At 45.0% G+C, this 25,408-nt stretch overlaps 1 protein-coding gene and 1 non-coding gene across 12 annotated transcripts in view; both read left to right on the forward strand.

Annotated features, from left to right (window-relative positions):
• The window catches only part of CREM (cAMP responsive element modulator), an 83,655-nt gene extending 58,780 nt beyond the window's left edge, over positions 1-24,875 (forward strand). For 4 of the 11 annotated variants that reach the window (XM_073334454.2, XM_073334453.1, XM_078851849.1 and 1 more), the window contains 3 exons: positions 950-1,138; positions 14,612-14,768; positions 23,751-24,251. In XM_073334454.2, coding sequence (XP_073190555.1) covers positions 950-1,138; positions 14,612-14,768; positions 23,751-23,895 — 491 coding nt within the window. In that variant the 3' untranslated portion in view covers positions 23,896-24,251. Of the gene's footprint in view, positions 1-949; positions 1,139-9,191; positions 10,205-11,313; positions 13,831-14,611; positions 14,769-23,750 lie in introns of those variants that run through there. The other 7 variants (XM_073334446.2, XM_073334455.2, XM_073334451.2 and 4 more) reach the window with 6 other exon arrangements.
• TRNAF-GAA (transfer RNA phenylalanine (anticodon GAA)) lies at positions 4,849-4,921 on the forward strand. The gene has a single exon. It is a non-coding gene; the product is annotated as a tRNA-Phe (tRNA).
• Positions 24,876-25,408: the final 533 nt, after the last annotated feature.

Consider the following 25,408-nt stretch of genomic DNA (forward strand, 5'->3'; position numbering starts at 1 on the left):
TTAAATACTTTGGTGATGTGTGCAGTTTAAATACCTGCATAGAAAGAGCATTTACTTCTTCCCGGGGAATGGGTACTCCTTAAATGATGTTTCTAAGTGGGTATTATAGAAGTTAGTGAATATGTTCCTGTTTTTAAATGAGTATTTGTGAACTTCTGCTGAAATTAGCATTTACCCCTTTAATGAATTTGATTTTTACAAAACACTTACTATGCTGAGTATTCTGTGAGTCACATGGAAGAGTTTAATCAAGCTGATATGGGCAAAATGTACACATAGATTTTCTTTTGTATTTTTGACTGGATGATAATAGATTCGGATTTTCACATTTTTGGTATCTCAAAACAAAATTTCCCAGTCTTTTCTCAAATAGATAACCTTAAAGTGCAATGTGCCTAAACCTAGATATCCTAACTTGAGAAAAGGAGGACTTGAGAATTTTGAGTTCCTGGGAAGGGTACCCATTTCCCTTCTTCCTGATCCCCCAGTATTTTGCATCTTATGGAAGGGTCAGGATAAATTTGAATGTCTCTTTATTTTTCCCGTTGCATCTGTTATAATTACCCTCAACTTCTTACTCCATTTCCCCAATGGCTTGATGATTTGTCTTTATCAGTCTTATATGGAAATTATTATGGAAGCATTAGAATTGCTGGGATTATAAACTGAAAAAAAATGGGTGAAGTAGTGCATTCTCCGTGTGATTGACCCAAAAGTTGAATAATATAAAACAGGAGTATGACACGTAAGAGACTGGTACAGTTTTTTAAAAATATATTCATTCAGCATGCCACGCCATAGTATTAGTTCTGCAAATTTCTTTAAGCACAGAGATGATTGGAAGTCCCTCTCTGATGGAAAAAAACCTTTCTTCCAAAAGTGATATAGTATAATATTTTGTATATATATGTTTCTATTGCCTAATCTGTTTTTTTCTTTTTCTATTTAGTTGCCATAGCTCAAGGTGGAGCAATCCAGATTTCTAATCCAGCGTCTGATGGCGTCCAGGGATTGCAGACGTTAACGATGACAAATTCAGGAGCTTCTCAGCCAGGTGCTACCATTGTGCAATATGCAGCACAAACACCTGATGGCACACAGCAGTTTTTTGTACCTGGAAGCCAAGTTGTTGTCCAAGGTATATTTTGTGATCTACTAAATTTTAGATTTATACAAATGATTTTTTCACAAAGTGATTTTTGTTGGTGCGCACTGTGACTTGGACTATGGGTTCCACCAGAGGGGAAGGTCTCTGAGCTGTTCACTGGCCCATATGGTGGATCAGCAGAGACTGTGGGGATTGTTCTCCTTCCTTTTTCTCATGCTGGCCAGAGATGAGGTTAGCTGAGTGAACGGCAGGTTTGAGCCACTAGCAAAAGTGGCCAAACTGAGGGCTGCCGTGAATCTCTGAGGCAAGCAAATCCGCTAATATGTGCAGGATCCACCAAGGCAGAGGAGGAACTTTGTCACAACTGGTGTTAGCGGTGGGATTTGGTGTTCACAGCGCAGCGGAAGAAGGAGGGTGTTATTAAAAAAAAGGGGGGGGGCGGGGAGAAGGTTTATTTTTTTTCTCACCACAATGGAGGACGTAGTGCGGGCACTGATACAAGCCACGGCTGCCCAGCAGGAGACTACCCATGTCCAGGCAGCCACCCAATAGGAGGCAGTGTGGCCGCAGAAAATGACGCGGGAGGATGATGTAGAGGCGTACCTCCTGGCCTTTGAGGGGACAGCCCTGCGGGAGGCTTGGCCCCAAGAACAGTGGCATCCTCGCTCCATTCCTGTGTGGGGAGGCCCAGAAGGCCTACTATGATTTGCCTGAAGAGGCTGCGGCAGACTACCCCCAGCTGAAAGCAGAGATCCTGCCCAGATCTGGGGTAACGACTGCAGTGCGGGCCCAGTGATATCGTGAGTGGAGGTACCAGGAAAACAAAACCCCACGGTCCCAATTATATGACCTCATCCATCTTGCACAAAAGTGGTTACAAACTGAGTCCCAGGGTCCGGAGGAGATACTAGAGGTTCTGGTCATCGACTGGTACGTGAAAGGACTACCGCCAGACCTTCGCGCCTGGGTAAGCCAGAACGAGCCCTCCACCTACGACGAGGTTGTCGCACTGGTAGAGAGGCAAAGGACGGCGAAGGAGCTGACCTGACCAGTTAAGGAAGAGGCACCCCGGGTTAAACTAGCAGCACCAAGCCCCAGAGCTCGAGTGACTGGGCTGCCAGGAGGGCCCAGGTGGAAAAAGAGAGGGGCTGAAGGCCCACCAGAGGTCACAAAGAGTCAAAGCACTGAGGGGGAAGAGGATCGTGATGTTAAACTGCCCAAACCAAGAGACCAGGGAACGCCTAGGGCTCCATACAGATGTTACGCCTGCGGGTAGTGGGGACACATAGCTGCACAGTGTCCCAATGCCGAGGAGCGTATGCAGTGTAACATGGGGAACGAGGCAGACCCATGCTCCCTAATCCACCTTGTGGGGGTTTCACTAACCCCACATATGTACACCAGACCAGTGAAACTAAATGGGGTAGAGACTACAGCACTGGTTGATTCGGGGAGTGCTATCACACTTATCTCCGGGAAGCTCATAAAGCGTAGTCAGCTGCTGCAGGCTAAACATATGGGGATAACATGTGTCCATGGGACAGTCAGTTACTACCCCACCATCCCAGTAAAAATCGAGATCTAAGGGAACACTACTGAGGTAGCAGCAGGTGTAGTACCTAAACTCCCATACCTGGTGCTCATAGGGAGGGACTTCCCAGGATTTGGAGACTTACTCCCGGTAGGGGGATTAGAGAAAGAGGGGAACCCTGAAATTAGTGAGGCATCTACAGTAGACTGTCAAGCCCCAGTTTTCTCTGAAATATCCCCAGATTTGTTCTGCACTCCCAGACAGGGTAGAAAGACGAAAAGGGAAAGAAGGGCAGCTAAGGTCTTGGGAACCGAATACTGACCCAAAGCCAGAGGGTCGCTCTCGTAGGTAGACAGACCCAAGCATCTGAACAGAGAGGCGCCCAGGAGGGAGAAGCACTCGAGTCTGATCCCCACCCTAATGCCTCTGAAACAGTAGAGGCAACAGAGACTGGCCCCCTAGATCTCAGGCAGATTAGCGCCAGGAGAAGAAATTTTGGACAGGACCAAGCTATCATCCGCAGACTGATGGGCTGGTAGAAAGGTTTAACCGAGCCCTCAAGGCTATGATAAGGAAGCTGGTAAGTCGGGATGGGAAGGATTAGGACACCTTACTACCTTACATTGTGTTCGCCATCTGGAAGCTACCTCAGGTCTCAATTGGGTTTTTCCCCTTTGAGTTGTTATATGGGCACCACCCCCGTGGTATACTAGATATCACCAAAGAGATCTGGGACGAGGAACCCAATGAGGGGAGAAATATAATAGAACATTTATTGCAGATGCGAGACCGGATAGCCCGGGTCACCCCTATTTTACGGTAACATTTGGAAAAGGCACAGGAGGCCCAGTGAACCTATTACAATCGCCAGGCAAAAGTCCAACAGTTCCAACCAGGGGATTGGGTGTTGGTGTTGGTACCTACAGCAGAAAGCAAGCTTTTGACCCAATGGAAGGGGCCCTGTGAGGTGGTTGAACCCGTGGGGGAAGTAACCTACAAGGTGTGGCAACCAGGACGCCGGAAACAAGAACAGATTTATCACATTAACCTCTTAAAGCCTTGGCACCAGCGAGAGGCATATATAATGGCTCAAGAGACCCCAATCCAGGGAAATAACCTGCAGGAGCAGCTCAGGATATCCACTGATCTGACACCAAACCAGAAGAAGGAGGTAACTGAGATAATCAACCAATACCAGGACGTGTTTTCAACCAAACCAGGCGGGACCACCGAAGCATATCACCACATTATCACAGACCTTGGGGGCAAAGGTAACTTTAAGGCCCTACCGGGTCCCAACCGCAAAAAGGAAGGAGATCAAGACAGAGGTAAAAAGGATGTTGGAGCTGGGAGTCATTGAAGAATCCCACAGTCAATGGTTGAGACTGATTGTGTTGGTTCCCAAACCCGATGGCACCACTAGGTTTTGTAATGACTTTCGCCAGCTGAACGAGCTATCAAAATTTGATGCATACCCCATACCCCATATCGATGAGTTAGTTGACCACCTGGGCAATGCCTGATTTTTGACCACCCTTGATTTAACAAAGGGATACTGGCAGATTCCCCTTGTCAAAGAGGCAAAAGAAAAGACAGCATTCTGTGTAGCAGAGGGTCTGTTTCAATATACTGTTCTTCCTTTTCGACTGCATGGGGCACCTGCCACCTTCCAGCATCTTGTGGACAAGTTTCTGCAGCCCCATACCAGTTTTGCAGCTGCGTACCTGGATGACGTAATTATCTATACCCCTGAGTGGGAGACCCACTTGGAAAAGGTGGAAGCGGTTCTGGACACACTAAGATGGGCTGGCCTCACAGCCAACCCAGCCAAGTGTGCTATAGGGCTAGCTGAGGCTAAATACCTTGGCTACATTGTGGGACGGGGCATATTCAAGCCCCAACTAAACAAACTAGAGGCTATCCAAAATTGGCCCCGGCAGAATTGGAAAAAGCAAGTCCGGGCATTCCTGGGTGTGGTGGGGTACTACCGGCAATTTATTCCCCATTTCGCTACCAGAGCGAGTCCCCTGACAGACCTGATTAAAGCCTGGGGTCCGGACATAGTGAAGTGGACTGATGCTGCGGAGAACACATTCACGGATCTACGGACAGCCCTCTGCAGTAACCCCATGCTTATAGCCCTGCACTTCAACAAAGAATTCATTTTACAAACAGATGCATTTGAAGTAGGATTGGGAGCTGTCCTATCGCAGAAATAGCTCAGTTGGGAGAGTGTTAGACTGAAGATCTAAAGGTCCCTGGCTCAATCCCGGGTTTCAGCAGACGATTTTTCCAGAGGGAGGGATAGCTCAGTGGTTTGAGCATTGGCCTGCTAAACTGAGGGTGGTGAGTTCAATCCTTGAGGGGGCCATTTGGGGATCTTGGGCAAAAAAAATTGGGGATTGGTCCTGCTTTGAGCCAGGGGTTGGACTAGATGATCTCCTGAGGTCCAACCCTGATATTCTATGATTCTATAAGATGGTCGGAGACGAAAAACACCCAATTCTCTCCCTCAGCAGGACACTCCTCCTAAGAGAGCAGAAGTATGCCGTGGTTGAGAGTGCTTAGCTTGTGAAATGGGCGATGGAAACACTATGTTATTACCTTCTGGGACGACAGTTTACCCTTGTGACCGACCATGCAACCCTCCAGTGGATGCAGCGAAATAAGAGAAGAGAGCAAGAGTGACCAGATGGTTCCTGTCCCTACAACCTTTTCAATTCACCATACAACACCAGGCTGGAAGCCACCATGGCAATGCAAATGGCTTGTCACACGTACACTGCCTGATGTCCTAAGTTGCCCAACCCTGTGGTGTTGAGCAGAGCGGGGGGATATGTGACAGGGTCAGACCAGATGGCTACAGAAGAGTGTTAGAAGGAAGATATATTAGTCCCAGATTACGCAGGTCCATTTTCCCTGGGTAAGGTAACAAGGGCAGTTCCAGAACAAGAAGGAACTTGCTGGAACAAATTCAGGCAGGCAAGCTAATTAGGACACCTGGAGCGAATTAAGGAGCTGCTAGAATCAATTAGGGCAGGCTGGCTAATCAGGGCACCTGAGTTTAAAAAGGGACCTCACTTCAGTTTGTGGCGTGCATGCAAGGAGCTGGGAGCAAGAGGCACGAGGAGCTGAGAGTGAGAAGTGTACTGCTGGAGGACTGAGGAGTACAAGCATTATCAGACACCAGGAGGAAGATTCTGTGGTGGGGATAAAGAAGGTGTTGGGAAGAGGCCATGGGGAAGTAGCCTCGGGAGTTGTAGCTGTCGCGCAGCTGTTCCAGGAGGCACTCTAGACAGCTGCAGTCCATAGGGCTCTGGGCTGGAACCTGGAGTAGAGGGCGGGCCCGGGTCCCCCCAAACCTCCCAACTCCTGATCAGACACAGGAGGAGTTGACATGGACTGTGGGTTCCACCAGAGGGGAAGGTCTCTGGGCTGTTCCCCGACCCACATGGTGGATCAGCAGAGACTGCGGGGATTGTTCTCCTTCCTTTTTCCCATGCTGGCCAGTGATGAGGTTAGCTGAGTGAACAGCAGGTTTGAGCCACTAGCAAAAGTGGCCAAACTGAGGGCTGCCATGAATCTCTGAGGCAAGCAAATCCACCAAAAGCACAGGACTCACCAAGGCAGAGGAGGAACTGTCACAGCACATTATGGTGAAGTTAAATCAGTGGGAGAATTACTAATAAAAGGAACTGAGAAAGTTAGTGTTAGGAGAAGAATGGATTGGTTTGCTCACTAAAGGCAGCTACTCTCATTTGAAAATAAATGTTTATGTACTTTAGAGGCAATATAGTAATGAGGGAAGAGTATGATGACATTGCTGGCTCATATGTACACTTTTGTCCAGGCCTTGTGAGAGAGTGCTTCATAGTAGCACAACAAGAGTGAAGCTGCTGCAGTGTGAGTTTGATTGGAAGTTTCTGGGTAATTGGAGTAAATACAATGAAATTAAGAAATCTACTTTGAGTGCTTGCTCATGTTGATTCCATTCTAGGTGTGTGCGCGCCCACATGCGCAGTCGTCAGAGAATTTTGCCTTCGCAGTATCCATAGGGCTGGCTGTGGCACCCCCTGGAGTGCCGCACTCATGCGTCGGTATGTTAGGCGCCACTGGTCCTGCGCCCTCTCAGTTCCTTCTTTCCAAAGTTCTTTGTCTTGCCTCGCAAGAGTGTTAGCATTTTTTCTAACAGCCCATTGACTGTCTTCTTTGTATATAGTTAGTTAATTAGCTATTAAATGTTAAGTGTTAGGTGTTAGTTTAGTAGTTAGAGTCCTGGCAGGGACTTCACCCCAGAGTGGGGCATGCTCCATTCCCTGGGCTTTAAACTGTGTTCATCATGCAACAGGCCTATGCCTGTTAGTGACCCCCACAGCAGCTGTTTGAAGTGCTTGGGAGAGTCCCATATAAAGGAGAAGTGCAGGATTTGTAAGAACTTTTGTCACAGAATCCAGAAAGAGTGGGTCATCTGCCTGAAAGCCTTCCTCATGGAGGCTGCACTTTGCCTGGTGTTGGAGCCTTCCCAATCAGACTCTGTGCCCAGCACCTCAGCATTGGTGCGGAGCACTCCGTCAGCACCAGGTTCCTTCTGGCACCATTCCCCCTCGCCAGTGTCCAAAAAGCAGCAAAAGAAAAGAAGCTCCCCAGCGCCATACAAGGAAGGGAAGGGGTCTCTGGGCATAGGTCCCAGTTCAGGCCATGCGCCCTTCATGGAGCTGCAACCGGGTGCCGCTGTGGTCAGACCACCTAGCCCAACTAGGGATCTGCCTCCGACTCCTGGGAGCGGTAGGGGACCCCGGCTCCTTCTGGGGCCTGCAACACCCGAGGCTGCCCAGGTGGCTAAAGACCTGATGGTCCTACTGGTACCGAATACACTGCACCTGGTGCTGGATGTGGCTAAGACCCTGCAACTCATCAAGGGTTGATCTCGGGGTCAGGTGCAGAGGAACCTCAGTCTGGTACGTTCCATGTGTCGCGATCTGGGTCTGTTGATAAACAAAGAAAAATCAACTCTGATACCAGTGCAACGGAGAAAGTTCATTGGGGCAGTCCTCGACTTCACTTGGGCCAGAGCCTTCCTCCGCAAGAGGAGCCATGATAGACCTGATCTCGTACTTGCGGGCTCACCCTCTCACCACCGCTCATATGTACCTGAGGTTGTTGGGCCACATGGCATCCTGTACTTATATGGACTGGCACACGTGGCTCCAGCTCAGGCCCCTAAAGATGTGGTTGGTGTCAGTCTACATCCCCAACAGACACAACATAGATTGAGCAGTCAGGGTACTGGACCACATACTTTCATCACTCACATGGTGGTTAAATCCCATATCGGTGCTGGAGGGAGTCCTCTTTGTGGCCCCATCCCTGTCAGTAACCCTGATCTCCGATTCCTCGGATCTGGGATGGGGAGCCCACCTGGATGATCTCAGCACACAAGGGTGTTGGTCGAGTCACAATTGCCACTTCCACATTAATATCAGAGAGCTCAGAACGGTTCACTTGCTCTGCCAAGCTTTCCTTTCGCATCTGAGGGGTAGGGTGGTTTAGATCCTGACAGACAACACCGCTGAAATGTTCTATATTAACAAACAAGACAGAGCCCACTTGTCAGCCCTTTGCCAGGAAGGTCTTCAGCTGTGGAACTTTTGTTTTCATCATGCCATTCATCTCGTAGCCATGCATCTCCCTGGGGCCAGGACACATTGCCAGTTCACCTCAGTAGGATCTTCTCGTCTCGCCAAGAATGGTCACTCCACCCGGAGGTGGTCAGTGTCATCTCCCAAATGTGGGGGACTCCCCGGATAGACTTGTTTGCATCCATGCAGAAGAAGAAGTGCCACGTTTTCTGCTTGATTTGGGGGATCGACAGAGTCTCTCTGTCAGACGCCTTTCTGCTACCGTGGTCGTGGGCACTCATGTATGCCTTCCCTCCAGTGCCATTAATCCACAGAGTCCTCATGAAAATCAAACAGGACAGGGCAAAAGTGATCCTCATAGTGCTGGCTTGGCCGCACCAGCACTAGTTCAGCCCGCTGCTGGACCTCTTGATGGATGCCCTGCTACAGTTGTTGCTTCAGCCGGACCTGATGTCACAGAGCCATGGCAGTCTTCTGCTCCCCAACCTGGCAACGCTGCACCCGATAGGTTGGCTGCTGCATATGGAGGAGCAGGAATGATCGGCCCATGTCCAACAAGTCCTGTTGGGCAGCAGAAAACTCTCCACCAGGGTGACCTACCTGGCCAAACGGAAGCAGTTCACGTGCTGGGCATTGGACCAAGGTATTCAGCCTGAACAAACCTCACTGCAGTTAATCCTGGACTACTTCCTGCATCTCAAGCTCCAAAGTCTGTCTCTTTCATCTACTAAGGTCCAGTTGGCCGTTATTTCCCCCCTTCCATCCCCCGTTCCAGGGTAGGTCGGTCTTAGCTCATGACTTGACAGTCCAATTTCTAAAAGTTCTGAAGCAACTCTACCCCTCACATCTGGGACCCAGTCCCTCCATGGGACTTAAATCTCATGCTGTCTAGGCTCATTGGCTCCCTCTTCAAACCTTTGGCATCCTGTTCCCTCTTTCTCCTCTCATGGAAGGTCTTAGCAATAACATCTGCCTTCAGGGTCTCTGAGATTAGGGCACTTACCTCAGAGCCGCCCTACACTATGTTCTACAAGTACAAGGCCCAGAAAGCAGCCTCATTCTCAAAAGTATAACATTTGTACTCATGGAGTATTGGAGGCTCAGGGCATTGCTAGTCCTTCCTCATTCAGCAAGGATTGTTCCCATCTAATGGATGTTTGGTAGTCCCATATGATAAGAGATTAGTGAGTCCCAGTTTGAGTTCCCATGTCACAAACTCATCACTATGTTTTGCACTACATTGTAAGCTCTTTTCGGCAGAGACTGTGTCTTACCATGTTTTTGTACAGTACCTAGCACAATGGGGCCCTGGTCTCAACTGGATCTTCTAGGAAAATCTCCAGCCAGGGGAACAAATACTCACAATAAATTTGTAGAAGTTGGCAGTTCTATAATTGTCACACACGTTGGGGGTGAGCAGAAAGAGTTGAAAAATTAGAAGGCAGTCCAAAATATATGATTTACACTTCTTTTAAAAATCTCTTGATTTTTGGTCTAATTTCACTATTTTTAGGGATTCTGGCTCATGATTTTTGGAACTGGCAATACTAAGATTATGAAATAATTTCCATCAGACTTTGCTGTCAGTGTCTTTGAGACTGATTTGCAAGTAAATCTGTGATGAGTGTGGTTTGTTAATTAGGAAAATATGTAAATTGGAATAAACCAAAGCTAGGCTACAGAAATATGAAAGGATGCTTTATCATCAAAAAGAGGTTTTTTTGGGTTGCAGTTTTAGTGAGCTGTTCCAGGACAAAGCATGTTAATGACAGAGGTAGGCCAGTGAGGTCATTGTGATGTCAGTGTTCCTTCTTGTAATCCTGCACATGCTTGCTAGTTTGAAACATTTCATGCTGGGCTGTGATAGAGCAACAAGAGAATCTCATATGCAAAAGCTGATCATGGCCGTAACAGGAGATGAAACAGGTAGGAGGAATCTCTTGTCAGGGTCTTTGAAATAGCAGGTTCTATACTTTATTTGGAAATCCAGAAAAGATTTCATAGTTAGCAGTATGTGGAACTTGTTTTTAGAACTTGTTGAATTAGCTCTTTAATTTTACAGTGTAAAGTTGCACAAATTGGTGCCAATTATTTTTATTCCCCATTAGCTAATGCAGCATTTTAGTGTAAATTAACCATTTTTAACAGTACTCTTTAGTGTATCTTTGTTGTTGCATTGCAGCAGTCTCTTTTCTTTATAAATGATAGGTGCAGCTGGTCTGTTGCTTTTTGGTTGGGCAATAAATAAACTATCGCGTCAGATTATTTTAGCCTGTCAAAACTAAAGTGCAGCTGTAAGTGAAAGATGTGCACTGTTCCAGTTATATAAATAAGCCTTTACTATTCATTACTAAAGAAAATAGGGAGCACAAATGCATCTGAAAGAGCTGTAGTGTTGAGTGTTGTAATGCCTACTTGTTTTTTTCCTCCTCTGTTTAAAATGGTCTGTTCCTCAGCTAATTGAGTTCAAAGAGCTGACGTCATTAGATTTCCTGGAATCGTGTTGCAGTAGGGAACTGGAAAAGTTAAACTTCAAACAAGATACACATTGACGTCAGCTCCGAGTCATGCTGTGATTTAGTCAGTTCCTTTCTGCTTCATCAACCGCTGCGGAGTTGTAATGTTATCTAGTTTGCAGCCTGTATCTACGTTCTGCACTTAGCTGAGTAAAGTTATTTCATATACTTTGTTTTATTACTCCAAAAGTGTAAGTATCTTCTCTAGGTCCACACTTTAGGTTCCTGTGCTCACACAGACAACTATTCAGGAGCTAACTAGAAAGCTTATGGGGGAAAAGTTAAAAACGCTTCTAATAAGGTAGTTACTGCTATGCCTCACAAGGGGGGAGGGATATATAGCCTGTCATTCTTTTTCCTGGATAGTTCTTTATAAGAACTTGACTCTGCCTCCTCTCTAGTGCTCAGCAAGAGAATATTTTTTCAACAGCCTGTTTTTAAAGGGATTTTTATTAGTATGTTGGTCTTATTAAATTGTCCAGTTAAGGTTGATTTACAAGGTAAGATAAAATAGTAATTTTTTAGTAATTCAGTCATTTTATAAATTATGTGCCTGAACTCAGATACAGCCCAATGCTTTCAATGACTGCTTTTTACCCAGTTTGCTTAACTAATTTTGCTTAATCTTAAGGAGAAAGTGACTTGCCTGGGGAAATGCAGTAATAGCATGGATCAGCCATTAGGACTATCCTGGTTCCCAATCTTTGGCTGTTATCAATACGTACCAGAGACCTTAGTGTTTGATTTGAGTTTGGTCTGTCTTGTGAAAAGAATTTACAATAACAGTCTACATTACGTTTCTTTATAAAGTCATAATGAATATTACTGTATTTCCTTAAGATAAGTGAATTGAGCACATACTTTTATTGTGAATCACATTTTTCTGGGATTTTGTTCAGGAAGAAACAGAACACTGTGGCTGTAATTCTTCCCTCTCTAATAAAATCCTGCAGTCTGATTTGTACGGTAGACAAAACTCTTACACTTGCATAGAGTACCATTAAAGACAACGGGATTTCACATGTTTGCAGGGGTCCATCTGCATTGATCAGATTATATTATTTCTTTTGTCCTTTAGGTTGTTGAAATAGTCTCACTGACTCATATTCAATATGATGCTTTGACTTTCTCGGTGATCATACCTGCCATGGAAGTCACCAATAGAATACATGGTGGAGTATCATATAGAGCAGGAGCTGGTGAATCTCTACCACAGGGGGACCAGAAAGACGAAAACAGATTAGTTTAAAGTAAATAATAAACTGAATGACCTTCTTTATTTTGAGGCTTTCCACTTCCACTCTTCCAGTGTTTAATGGATCATCATTATTATTTTATTAGTTATTGCAGGTATCTGTAACACATCCATCACTATGGAATCTGAGCACATTTCACATAGGTTTGAATGGTACCAAACATCAGCATTTCTAAAACATCTCAGTCTTCCTATTAAAGCTTTTCATAATCCATCCCTACCTAAATTTTAAACCTTGCCTTGTGTCCCCTCTTAACCATTTCACTCTGACAGTGAGTCCAGTCTCAATACACAATTTCATTTCTCCCTTCGTGGCTCTGTGCATTTTTCTATATCATCTCAGGAGTAGTAGGTAATGCTGCTCATACCAGCTTTCCAAGTATAATCCTGTCTTTGCTCAAGTTCCTCTTAAAAACCCATTTTTTTGTGAGTCTCACAAGAAGCATGTTTTTTATTTATAATTAAAACACAACCACCACCCCACTCCAAACCAAATAAAGCCATCCCATCCTCTGAATTTCCCAGTGTGTCCCATCCCTTGGGTCTCCCTTTTAGATTATGATATCTTTGGGGACAGGAACTATATTTATTATTGTGCAGTGTATAGCACCAAAGGCTCTTGATGTGAAACAAATAATAATAAAGAATAGAAAAACAGGTGGATATACTTTACATGTACATCTCTTTATGTCACTTTTTGCAGCTTGTCTTTAAGGAAAATGGCAATTTCCTTTCTGGTCAATTCTAATTTTTTGAGACATTATATAAAATGGTTTGCAGATAGAAATAATCACAGCTCAAATGTAATTTCACTCAGTAAAGTACTTTGAAGACATTTACTCTCCTGCACATCACATTATTCTGTTATAGAGTGATGTGAACTAAAAAATGTTGAGGCTTTGTCTGAGTTTTGGTGTAATGATCCGATTGCTAGCTTTGCTGGATCAAAAGAGTTGTTTTCCTCTAACATCATGCTTTTAGAACTCACTGGCATCTATTTGTTAGGTAGGGAAAGACATTATGCTGACCTGGTCAAGGCATTATTATCATTATTTATTTGAATTACACTAGCATCCTCTAGAGGCCCCAACTGAGATAAGGGCTCAATTGTGCTAGAGCCTTGTGTATATATACATAGGGGCAGTGTGTTCGCTGGAGGAGAAAAGGGTGTTTTTGTCTTGCGTTAGCTGATATGAGTTAAAATCCTGGTGAAATAAAAGGCAGTTTATAGTTTACAGGCATTAACAGGTGATCTTAAAGACTATGGGGAAGCCTAGGATTATCTGCAAATTCAAGTAAAAATTACAAACATTCTTGTCTTCACTAGGATTTTGACGCATGCTAGTTAACTAAGATGACACCTTTTTCCTAATGAAGATGCATCCAGTGAAAGTCAATCCCTGCCCTAAAGAGTTACAATCTAAATAAACATGACAAATATAGTGTAGGACCACAGAAGTATTACTCCATTTTAGAAATGGTGAACTGAAACAAAATCCATGTGCTTAAGTATCTCGCCAAATCAGGAGCTAAGTGACTTGTCATTGGTCACACAGGGAGACCAATACTGAGCCTAGATCTCTTGAATGCCAATCTGTCCAGTGCCTTACATACAAGGCCATCCTCTCTTGCTTGAATGTGACCTATGTCCAGTGAATTTTGGTGTGGTCTTCCTAGGAGTCTATTATTTTAAATCTATTTTTCTCCCATTTCACAATTTCTGAGTACTGCTTTAGAAGATCCACTGGTGTGAAAAGATGTGGAAGAAGCCTGTAAGAAGGGTAATTATTTATTCATTTAGTTTTTTCTATATTTTCCTCCATATAACTGACTTCTCTATCTTCCCAACCTGTCTCTCTCTCTCTCTCTCTCCCAAAAGAGTGGAGTGTTGGGAGGGAGTTTTACCTTTTGTTTTGTGTTTAACCCATTTCTGAATTTCACTGACTGTTCCATTATTTGGGTACTGGAATTACTTTTTTTAAGGAAACGCAGTACAAAATTTAATGAGATGTAATAACACCTGAAATTTGATCTTCTGTATTCATCTGCTGTGATGAGGGAAAGTTATGCTCTTTGGTCTGCAATGATATGGAAAACATATCAAAATTAATAGGCAAGAACTTGCTCTTATTTTTAAGTGTGAGACACTCAACATTTAAATGTATATTAATTTTAAATGTTAGACATGCCACATACATTAAGACTTACCCAGCTTTAATGACATTTTAAAGGTTGCCTCTGTCATGAAAGTAGCAAAAGAACATCTTAGAAATGAATGAAAAATTAGAGAAACTAAGAAAACAAAGAGAGAGCTCAGAAAGGGACTGGTTCCAAGTTAAAAACATAAAACTACTTTTAAAATGTGTTGTGTAACTAATGTGTTACAAAGTAGATAGAAGAATGTCTTAGTTGTATTTGTTAGCTTTTGTGTCACCACATCACAAGCCTATGAAATGTTTGATATAATAGAGATCCTGATTAACGTGTCAGACATTTGTTATTTCAGTTAGATTTTGACAGCTTAAGTTTATATAAAGTAAAAAACGTTCTTCTTTAATACAGCTGCCACTGGAGATATGCCATCTTACCAGATACGAACTCCCACCACAGCTTTGCCTCAGGGAGTGGTAATGGCAGCTTCACCAGGAACTTTGCATAGCCCTCAGCAGCTAGCAGAAGAGGCAACACGCAAAAGGGAACTGAGACTTATGAAAAATAGGTAAGAGTGTGTAACTGTAATATAATTATTAGTTACGGCGGCAAAGTGCAAATGTCAGCTACGATTAATCTTCTCCAAAGGAAAGTATTATAATAAATTCTTATTCTTAAGGTATTGTGGCCCATGATTTGATGGAGGGAGAGCAGAACATTCTTAGCTGTTAAACCACCAAGTGTGTACCTACATAGAACTGATGTATAATGGCCAGTAATTACCTAAACCATAAGTTGCTTTTCTTCCACTGAGTCATGAGGAACACCCTTTCCTGCAAAACTGTGTTACTAAATCTAAGCTTTCATTGAAAAATATATTTCTAGCCTTCATGACTGTGAAAATCAGTTTCAATCTTAACTGATCAGAAAGCAATGCAGTGTTGTCTTCCCGAGTCTACAGAGAGCCTGAAACAATAATTCTCAAATCAAAGGCATGAGCTGTCCGACTCATCCCCATGGACTTTTAACACTGAAATATAATTATGACAATTTAAATATTAGTGTTAACTTTTTCATTGCCAGTCATATTTTGTAGAGGTATCCAGCTAGTGTACTTATCACATAGTTATGTTACCTACACTTCTTCAGGAGCCAAAAAGCCCCAGCAATCGTCCACCCCTTTGTTGCTGTTAAATATATCTAAATATAAGATTTCAACATTACATTTACAGTTCTATTCTTTAGTATACATGTATAAACACATTTCCCTCTGATCTTCTCTCAGAGATGATTTCCTAGCTTTTTCTTTGAGTGCTTGTCCATTCCAACCAGGTGTGCATGCGCCACATGCACAGTTGCCGGAAATTTTTCCCCGTCGGGTCGGCTGTGGAGCCCTCTGGAGTGGCGCCTTCATGGCACTCAATATATGAACCTGCCAACCCAGCCCCTCCTCAGTTCCTTCTTACCACCTGTGATGGTTGTCGGAACTGCAAGTGGCTTGCTTACAAGTTCTCCTTGCTTCCCCTAGCTTTATAGTGTAGTTTACCTTAGTAGTTGTTCTAGTTTTATTAGTTGCTAGTAGTTCTGTTAGGAATGGGGAGTTTCCCCTCCATCCCAACCTTTCCCCTTGGGGACCTCGGGGCATGCCTTGATCCCTGGGGTTCAAGCCATGCAAGTCCTGCAATAATCCCATGCCAACAGGCGACCCCCATGATGCTTCTTTAAAGTGTCTGGGGGAGGCTCACCAAGCCGATAGGTGCAGGATTTGCAAGGGTTTTCAACCCAGGACCAAAAAAGAGTGGGATTTCAGGTTGAAACACTCCTCATGGAGGCGGCTCTTAAATTGCAGCCCGCCTTGGCACGGCAGGAGCCAACACCGAGCTCCTCAGTGCAGAGCACACCAGCATCGGCGACAGAATTGGCACTGCAGAAGATCTCCGAGCAAACAGAGACTTGTGGCACCAAGCTGATCCCCCGTGCCTAAGACTGTGGGAACTGCCCAGCACCGGTCCCACTCTCCAGCACTGCAGAAGAAGCACGCCAAGCAGGGTAGAGGCGGATCTCCTGTGAGACCCTCCCCTGTGGTCTTTGCCAATGGGACGTGTCCCAGAGAGGAACACCCGGCCCTGAGACCCTTGGAGTCAGCTTTGGGAACTTCAGACACGCAAGGAGTACTGTTGAGCCCGGGACCGTTGGACTCCCCAATCCACATGGTGGAGGAGGTGGGGCTGCCGTCCACTCAGGACACCTTCAAGGCTGCGCAGTTTCCGACTCTCTGTAACAAGCCCCCGGCACCACCGATGGTGCTACCCTCCTGTGGCAAACCAACAATGATGTGTTTGGCCGCATCACCAGGTCAGCAATCCCTAGCACTGGAAGCGGGTGCCGCTCGGAGTCCCGGTGCTGGTCCCTGGATCGTCAGAGTCCCACTCCCAGCACCAGTCATCATTGCATCACCGATCTGCGCGATACAGATCGAGGTCTCAGCACAGCTCCCCTTCCACATGGCACCACTCACCTGGCCAGCTCCGAATGGCACTGCCATGGCCCTCTAGATACCGGTCCCCATCCTCAGTATCAGACATGGGGTCTGGCTACTCACACCGGAGCCAGCACCGCTCAACATATCGACGGCCTGATGTGGGTACAATACCATGGCCGCCCCAATTGCAAGGACCGGCACAGTGGCCTTTTTGGACCCCCTGGGCATATCACCAGTCCCCAGGGTACCTTGTCCAAGGGCTCCCAGTCGGTGGCATCTGAGCCCAGGCTCCCGTGCCCAGAGGTGCTGAAGGGATTCCGGTTACAACATCTTCACCAACACAGACCCCTGCCCCTACGGTGAAACAGGGGATTATTGACCCAGAACAGCAGGTCAATCAGCAGGTCCCCATGGACCAGCAGGCCCTAGATGACCTGGTTCCCCCACCTGCATCCCCCTCTTCCCCAGATGAGGCGGTAGTGGGAACTTTTGTCTCAGGACCACCACCCATAGATAATCGCGCCCACCAGGATCTACTCCACAGGGTGGCGCTCAACATGGGCTTGCAAGCCAAGGAGGTGGTGGAACAGGAGGACCCAATGGTGGGCATTTTGGCCCCAGAAGGTCCATCCCGAGTAGCACTGCCACTCATTAGGACCATTCAAAACAACATCAGAACTGTGTGGCAGATCACAGCCTCCATCCCTCCAGGGGCCAAGGGAGTAGAATGCAAGTACTTTGTTCCCTCCCAGGATTACGAGTATCTATACTTCCACCCACAGCCCTGCTACTTGGTGATGTCTGCGGTCAATGAACGTGAAAGGCAGGGGCAGCAGGGACCCATGCCTAAGTCCAAGGACTCTAAAAAAAACTAGACTTTTTTGGTAGAAAGGTCTACACCACGGGGGGCCTACAGCTCAGGATCACTAATCAGCTGGCAGTCCTGAGCAGATATAATTTTAACTCATGGAACTCCATGCTCAAATTTAAGGAGCTAATACCATTGGAGTCCAGAGACGAGTTTGGGGCCATTGTGGAGGAGGGCAAGACAATGGCACAGACCTCTTTACAGGCCTGACTGGACGCTGCTGACTCAGCAGCGCGTACCTTGTCCTCTGGCATAGCCATGAGGAGGACCTCATGGCTTCAAGTTTCAGGCCTACACCTCGAGGTCCAACAGACTCTGCAAGACCTGCCCTTTAATGGGACAAGATTATTCACGGAGCAAACAGACTCCAGGCTACACAACCTAGAGGATTCGAGGGCAATGATGAAGTCGCTGGGGATGCATACCCCAGCTACTCAGCGAAAACACTTTTAAACCTCAGCCCCTTCAACGTCCTTACCAACCTTGCCCTAGGCAAGACTTTTCTATAAGGCGAGGTAGGAACAGCAGGCATAAGCCACCCCAGCCCTCATCTCCAAGCAGGCCTTTTGAAGGTGCACCCGGGGACGACGTGCCAGACTGTATATCGGATCCTCAACTCTGCTTTCGGAATCATCTATCCCACTTCTACTGTGCATGATCCCAAATAACATTGGACCACTGGGTTGTCCACATGGTAGAAGTGGGATATTCTCTCCAATTGTGCTCCTCCCCTCCCTTCCACCCCCCTTCCCCTTCAGGGACCCTTCTCACGAGCAGCTTCTTGTCCAGGAGGTGCAATCACTCCTCGCCATAGAAGCAGTGGAAGAGGTTCCTCAGGAGCTAAGGGGCAAGGGGTTCTACTCCCGCTATTTCCTAATCCCCAAGGCAAAGGGGGGTGTCAGACCCATTCTAGACCTGTGTGGCCTCAACAGGTTCATGGTGAAGTGGAAGTTATGCATGGTCTTCCTGAGCACTATTATTCCTTCCCTGGATCCGGGAGACTTGTATGTTGCCCTAGACATGAAAGATGCATACTTTCACATAGCTGTTCGGCCGGCGTACAGACAATTTCTGTGGTTTGTAGCCAGACACAAACACTATCAGTTCATGGTCTTCCCCTTCGGTCTGTCGACAGCATCTCAAGTGTTCAGCAAGTGTCTGTTGGTTGTAGCAGCCTTTCTCCGCATGAGGCAGGTGCAGGTATCTCCCTACCTTGACGACTGGCTAATCAGGGAGCACACCAGCCAGCAGGTGGAGTCTCAAGTCCGACTAGTCAGAGCAATTTTCAAGAGGCTGGGTCTCCTGCTCAACATGAACAAGTCAACCTTGTCACCAACTCAAAGAATAGAATTAATCGGTGCAGTGTTGGACTTGGTGCAGGCAAGGGCGCTCCTGCCAGAGACCCCATTTCAGACCATGACAGATATTATCCAAAGCCTCAGATGGTACCCAACCACTATCGCAAGTGGATGCCTGAGTCTCCTCAGCCACATAGCAGCCTGCACTTATGTGGTTTGGCATGCCAGACTGAGGCTCAGACCACTTCAAGCATGGCTCACATCTGTATACTGCCTGGGGCACAATAGCCTGGAATCTGTGGTCACGGTGCCAGACCAAGTACTCGAGTCCTTCCAGTGGTGGCTCAACCCTTGCACAGTCTGCAAGGGAGTCCCCTTCAACAGCCCCCAGCCCTCCTTGTCCCTAGTAAGGGACGCATCAGCTCTGGGTTGCAGGGGTGCATCTGGGAGAGCTCCAGACACAAGAATTATGGTTGCAGGATGAGCTCTCCCTGCATATCAATATCAGAGAGCTCAGAGCAGTATGGCTAGCATGCCAAACCTTTCTATTCTAGCTCCAAAGCCACTGTGTGTTGTTAATGACGGACAACACCACGGCCATGTTTTACATCAACAAGCAAGGTGGAGCCCACTCTTCCCCCCTATGTCAGGAGGCCCTTCAGCTATGGGAGTTCTGTATAGCCCACTCCATTCACCTGAAGGAGTTCTGTCTCCCAGGTGTGCAGAATGAACTAGCAGACCACCTCAGAGGATCCTTTCACAATCATGAGTGGGCCATCGATCCCGATGACATATATTCCATCTTCCAAAAGTGGGGTTTTCCCCAGATCTATCTGTTTGCCATCCGGAGCAACAGGTGGTGCCCCATGTTCTTCTCCTTTCAGAAACACAGCCCAGGTTCGATCTTGGATGTGTTCCTGCTCCCCTGGGGAGACCGTCTCAATATGCTTTCCACCATTCCCACTCGTGCACAGAGTACTGCTGAAAATCCGCAGAGACAGAGCTGTAGTAATTCTGCTGGCCCCAGCATGGCCCTGCCAGCATTGGTATACGATGCTTCTGGAGCTGTCAGTGGACACTCCCATCATGTTACCACTCTTCCCCGATCTGATCACGCAGGACCCCGGTCACTTTCATGACCCGGACCTCCAGTTCCTCCATCTCACAGCTTGGAAGCTTCATGGCTAAACCCAATGGAGCTCCTGTGTTCGGAACCAGTAAGAAAGGTCCTGCTCGGCAGCAGAAAACCATCCACCAGGGCCACTTATCTGGCCAAGTGGAAAAGGTTCACTTGCTGGTGAGCCGAACATCACATTCCCGCACTCCAGCTGTCTATTCCACTCATCCTGGAGTAGCATCTGCACCTCAACCAACAAGGCCTGGCAGCATCATCCATCAAGGTACACCTTGTTGCTATCTCGGCCTTCCATCCGGGCACGTCTGGACGCTCCATATTCACTAACCCTATGGTAGGATGTTTCCTTAAGGGCCTGGATTGGCTATATCCTTGGGTTAGACAGCCTATTCCAGTTTGGGACCTTAACCTGGTCCTCTCCAGATTAATGGGACCCCCATTCAAACCACTGGCAACTTTCTCCCTTCTCTACCTGTCATGGAAGGTAGCTTTCCTGGTCGCCATCATGTCAGCCAGGAGGGTGTCAGAGTTCAAGGCCCTTGCCTCTGACCCACCCTACACGGTCTTCCACAAGGACAAGGTACAACTCAGACCTCACTGGCCTTTCTCCCTAAAGTAGTGTCACAATTCTGTACTAGCCAAGACATTTTTCTACCTGTCTTCTATTCCAAGCCACACAACAGTACCCAAGAGCAAAGGCTCCACTCATTGGATGTTTGGCAGGCATTAGCATTCTACATTGAATACACAAAGCTGTTCAGGAGGTTGAACCAACTGTTTGTGGCAGTGGCGGACTGCATCAAGGGACTCTTGATCTCATCTCAAAGATTATCTTCCTGGATCAAGGCCTGTATCCACACATGTTATGAGCTGGCCAAGGTCCCAGACCTGCTTCTTAAGGCTCATTCCACAAGGGCACAGGCCTCATCAGCTGCATTTCTGGCTCAGGTCCTGATACAGGAAATCTGCAGGGCAGCTACTTGGTCCTCGGTGCATACGTTGACCTCTTACTATGCCATCACACAGCACGCCAGAGATGATGCAGCTTTCGGCAGAGCGGTGCTCCAATCAGCGATTCCTTGACTCCGACCCCACCTCCAGGGTAGAGCTTGGGAGTCACCTGATTGGAATAGATATGAACAAGCGCTTGAAGAGGAAAAACAGTTACTCACCTTCTTGTAACTGTTGTTCTTCAAAATGTGGTGTTCATGTCCATTCCTATACCCACCCTCCTATCCCTCTGTTGGAGTAGCCAGCAAGAAGGAACTGAGGAGGGGCCGGATTGGTAGGGTCATATATTGAGTGCCATGAAGGTGCCACTCCAGGGGGCTCCACAACCGACCCAACGGGAGCTGCTGGGAGAAAAAATTCCGGCAACTGTGCATGCAGTGCGCGCACACCTGATTGGAATGGATGTGAACAACACATCTCGAAGAACAGTTACAAGAAGGTGAGTAACTGTTTGTTTGTTTTTATAGTGTAGTCATAATACGTAATATGTGTCACCTGGACTCTTCAGAGCCGGGGAAGAATAGGTGCATCTCAGTCCTTTCAAATACTTCAGAACCCTGTCAGCAGACAGGCAGTCTGGAAATCTCCATGGCTAGAAGCATTCAGCCCTTGGAATAGGTCTCCTAAATTGCTAGTGAAAAAGAAATCTGTAGCCTGTGGATCCAGAGTGGTACAGGTATTGGGACCCAGCCCTTTAGGAGATACATCTCTCAGTTCTGTTCCTCCCCAGTATGCTTTCATTGGTTCAGCTCTCAGAGAGTGGTGACCTGTCAGGCCAGGCAGATTGCCCACAATGAAAACTTCCTATACAACTTCAGAAAAAGCTAGTGAGTATGTCTAAGTAACTGCCACACCCTATTTCTGAATGTTTCTGGGTCCTTTTAACTAAGTTTCCCCGCATATGCAGAGACACAGTATGCTAATTAAAATCCATGTCTCCCCTTCACTGCTTCTCTCTCCTTCTTGGGACCAACAAGGTCAGATGATGCAGTATAAATAGGGTTGCTAGTTTAGGCTGGATGTATTCCTGAAGGTTTCGTCACAAGACATAGTCTTTAGTTAAAGATTAATGTGAATTCCTAGAGTCTCCAGGACAATCTTGGAGGGTTGGCAAACATAAGTATAAAGCATGTGGGTTACAGTTGCTGTCTGCTTGCTTCTTTTGGAAGGAAGCATAAAATTATTGCTGTCTGAAACTCGAATATCTGCATTATTTTCAAAACCTCTACCCAAATGTACATCAAAAATATAAATCCTGCAGGATGAAAAATATTTCTGTGATTAAAATCAGTTATTTTCTCTGTAACACAAATTACATTATCTCCTTTGTATTTTTTTAAATATAAACTACATTTAAATTTGGTGGGTGTGTAATGAAATATCTATCCAGTGTGTACTGTAAAAGAAACTTTTATTGTACTCTGAAATTATTGTTGCAGACTGTTACATGGCATGCTGTGAGGAAGATGTTTTTCAAAATAAATAAAACTGCCATAGGATAACTTCAGTTTTGGTTGCTTTAGGTGTGACAGTTGGTGCACTGGGTCACTTTGGATATGTTTTTTAATTTTTTGGGATGTACTTTGGTGTGCAGAATAAGCTAAACTATCTTGCTTTCTTCATTCATTACTCTGACTTCTATAATGGTGTTGTTTTCTCATCTATGGATGTGCATACCTGCTGCTAACCTCAGTGGAATTTAGGTGCATGCACTTAGCAGGAAGAAATAGACCCCTATGTAAATCTCTACATTACTGAATTGCTGCATCCTTTCTTATTGCATTCATGATATTGTGTTGCTCTCTTGCCTATCTTTGTTTTAAATCACTCTGACGATTGTCGTGTTTTCGTACTGCTTCCTTTTCTTTTTAATTCTTTTCTCTTCAGTTTCTGAACTAGTTTCACACCCTCTTCTTCAGAGAATGCAGGAAAGCATTTTTCTTAATATATGATGACAATTTATAACATCATCCCTGTAAATATTAAGGGGTGGGATTCTCAGATGTGCTTAAATATCCAACGAAGTTGGGTGGTAACTCACTCAAGTGCTTTTGAAAATCCTTCCCAAACTGCTTAACTTTTATGTAACAGAATTTTGAACAGATTTATGAAAAGGGTGGTTGTCTTTGCATAAAAAGAAGAATCAGAACTCTATGAGTACAAATGAATGTTTTTAAAGAAAACAATTATGCCCATGTTGAATTATAACTAACCCTAACCCATAGTTTTGCAAAAGTAAGGTCAAGGTTACATTAAATTGAAACTTGGCATGTAATCTGGTGCTTCTACATTAAGTGTTTTGAAAGGTAATTCTGTAACATTTTTGGAGTTAAACTTTTTGATTGCAGAATATGATGCCCCGAATACCTGCATAAGCACATCAAAATGGGATGTAATGGGAACAAAAAAATGCTGTTTTCAGAAATGAAGGCAGTAATTAAATCATAATAGTGCAGTTGAAGGAGGTTCATTAATATCTGATTATTGTCCCCACTGTGTGTGTCTGGGTTCATGTGAGTAAAAGTTCATTCATTGTACTGTAAAAGCTGAGCAAACTATATTAATTAACAAGCTGTTCCTGTTGTCTTAAGTTGCTGTTTAATCGTGCAATTGTCTACAGTTATTGCTTAGCTTTCTTTGTGTCTGACGTATGATTGATTTATTGTGGAATTGTAGGGATTTCAGGTAATTTCACTTATCCAGTCTTTGCCGTGTTGTGGCTGTTCCTGTAGTTATTTGCCTTGTGTTGGTTCTAGGGAAGCTGCTCGAGAATGTCGCAGAAAGAAGAAGGAGTATGTCAAATGTCTTGAAAATCGTGTGGCTGTGCTTGAAAACCAAAACAAGACACTGATTGAGGAACTCAAGGCCCTCAAAGATCTTTATTGCCATAAAGCAGAATAACTGTCTTTGACTTGGACCTTGTTTACTATGAACTTTAATCAAGTCATGAGATGAAGCAATTCTACAGATTGCCATGTGAATTTGAGGAAGGGACACTTGTGACCCTTGTGAACCCAGTTTTGCTTAGTGTTTTCAGACTGATTTGGGAAATTGTTCCAAAATTTGGAATGCTGTCATGGTCTCCATACTATACTGAGCTTTTTTCAATCTGCATTTTCTAATAGCTGCAAATGGCGTTTTTGTTTGCACTCTTTACTTCTGCTTTTTGCAGGGAAGCTGCTAAAGAATGTCGACGTCGGAAGAAAGAATATATAAAATGTCTGGAGAGTCGTGTTGCAGTGCTAGAAGTTCAGAACAAGAAACTTATAGAGGAGCTTGAAACCCTTAAAGACATTTGTTCTTCCAAAACAGATTAGTAGAAATATTTATTATGCTGTGAACTGATTACAACATGTCCAGTTGCTTTTGAAGACAACACCTAGCCAATAAGAATTACGACTTTTTCTTTGTGTCATTTATCTTATTCTCCAACCCCTAACATTCCTGAAATACTTTTTTGCATTTTGTAGATTCTTAGATGTAACTTCATTTTTTTTTTCAAAGGAGACAAATGTTCAAGTGTGTGTAAGATGGTTAAAAGTGCAACATTTATAAGAGCTGTTCCATTGCCCTATATTTGCATTTACTACTTTTTATGTGTTATTGATAGTGTCCTACACACAAAAATATTGTACAGGTGTTTTAAAGTGAATCATCAAAGATAATGCATCCAGTAATACAACAAAATTAAACTACCCAAAGTATCTCAGGAAAGAGTTTATATAAAGTATGTTATGATAACACAAATGTATTAGAATACTAGACTATAAATTAATTTATGGCCTATTTTTCTTAGATGCTTTGCCAAGAAAATATTGTATTGCTGTCACTGAGTGCCATGGTTGAAGACAGTTTTTAATAGAACCATGTTGTTTACCCTTTGTAGCATTGGTTGTTCATTTAAACATGTGGCACGTTTAAACTGTTTTTAATCTGATGGTGAGATCTGAAAAATACCTTGGAGAAGGTTTTAGTATAAACTTTATATAACTTGAGCAAGCTCTTCAATATTATAATACAAATATTTTAAACACCTGGATGAAGTTCCAAATATCTGTTAGATGGCTCCTTGTTACTTATACTTCAAGCATTATACAAAATATCTGATGTATTAGTGGATTATGTATCAGAATTGACTTTGCATCCTGAATGCTAACAGATCAGTGTTCTGAACTGGACCAAGCTGTTCATTATAATGGGGGCTGAGATGTGGAATCCTTTTTGGTTTTTCTATGAGATGGTAAAAGGGACTGAAGATTCTTTTTTTTTTTTTCTTGGTCAGGGAGGCTCTCAAACCAACACTAGCTCTCTGCTGGCTTATGGTGTTCCACAATGGCCTTTAAGTGAGAGCTGAATGTTTTTTAAAATAAATCCACTCCAAATTGGTTGAGATTTCTGGTAAACTCAACTTTCC

Source organism: Lepidochelys kempii, chromosome 2 (assembly GCF_965140285.1).
Source record: "Lepidochelys kempii isolate rLepKem1 chromosome 2, rLepKem1.hap1, whole genome shotgun sequence".
Taxonomy (NCBI): Eukaryota; Metazoa; Chordata; order Testudines; family Cheloniidae; genus Lepidochelys; species Lepidochelys kempii.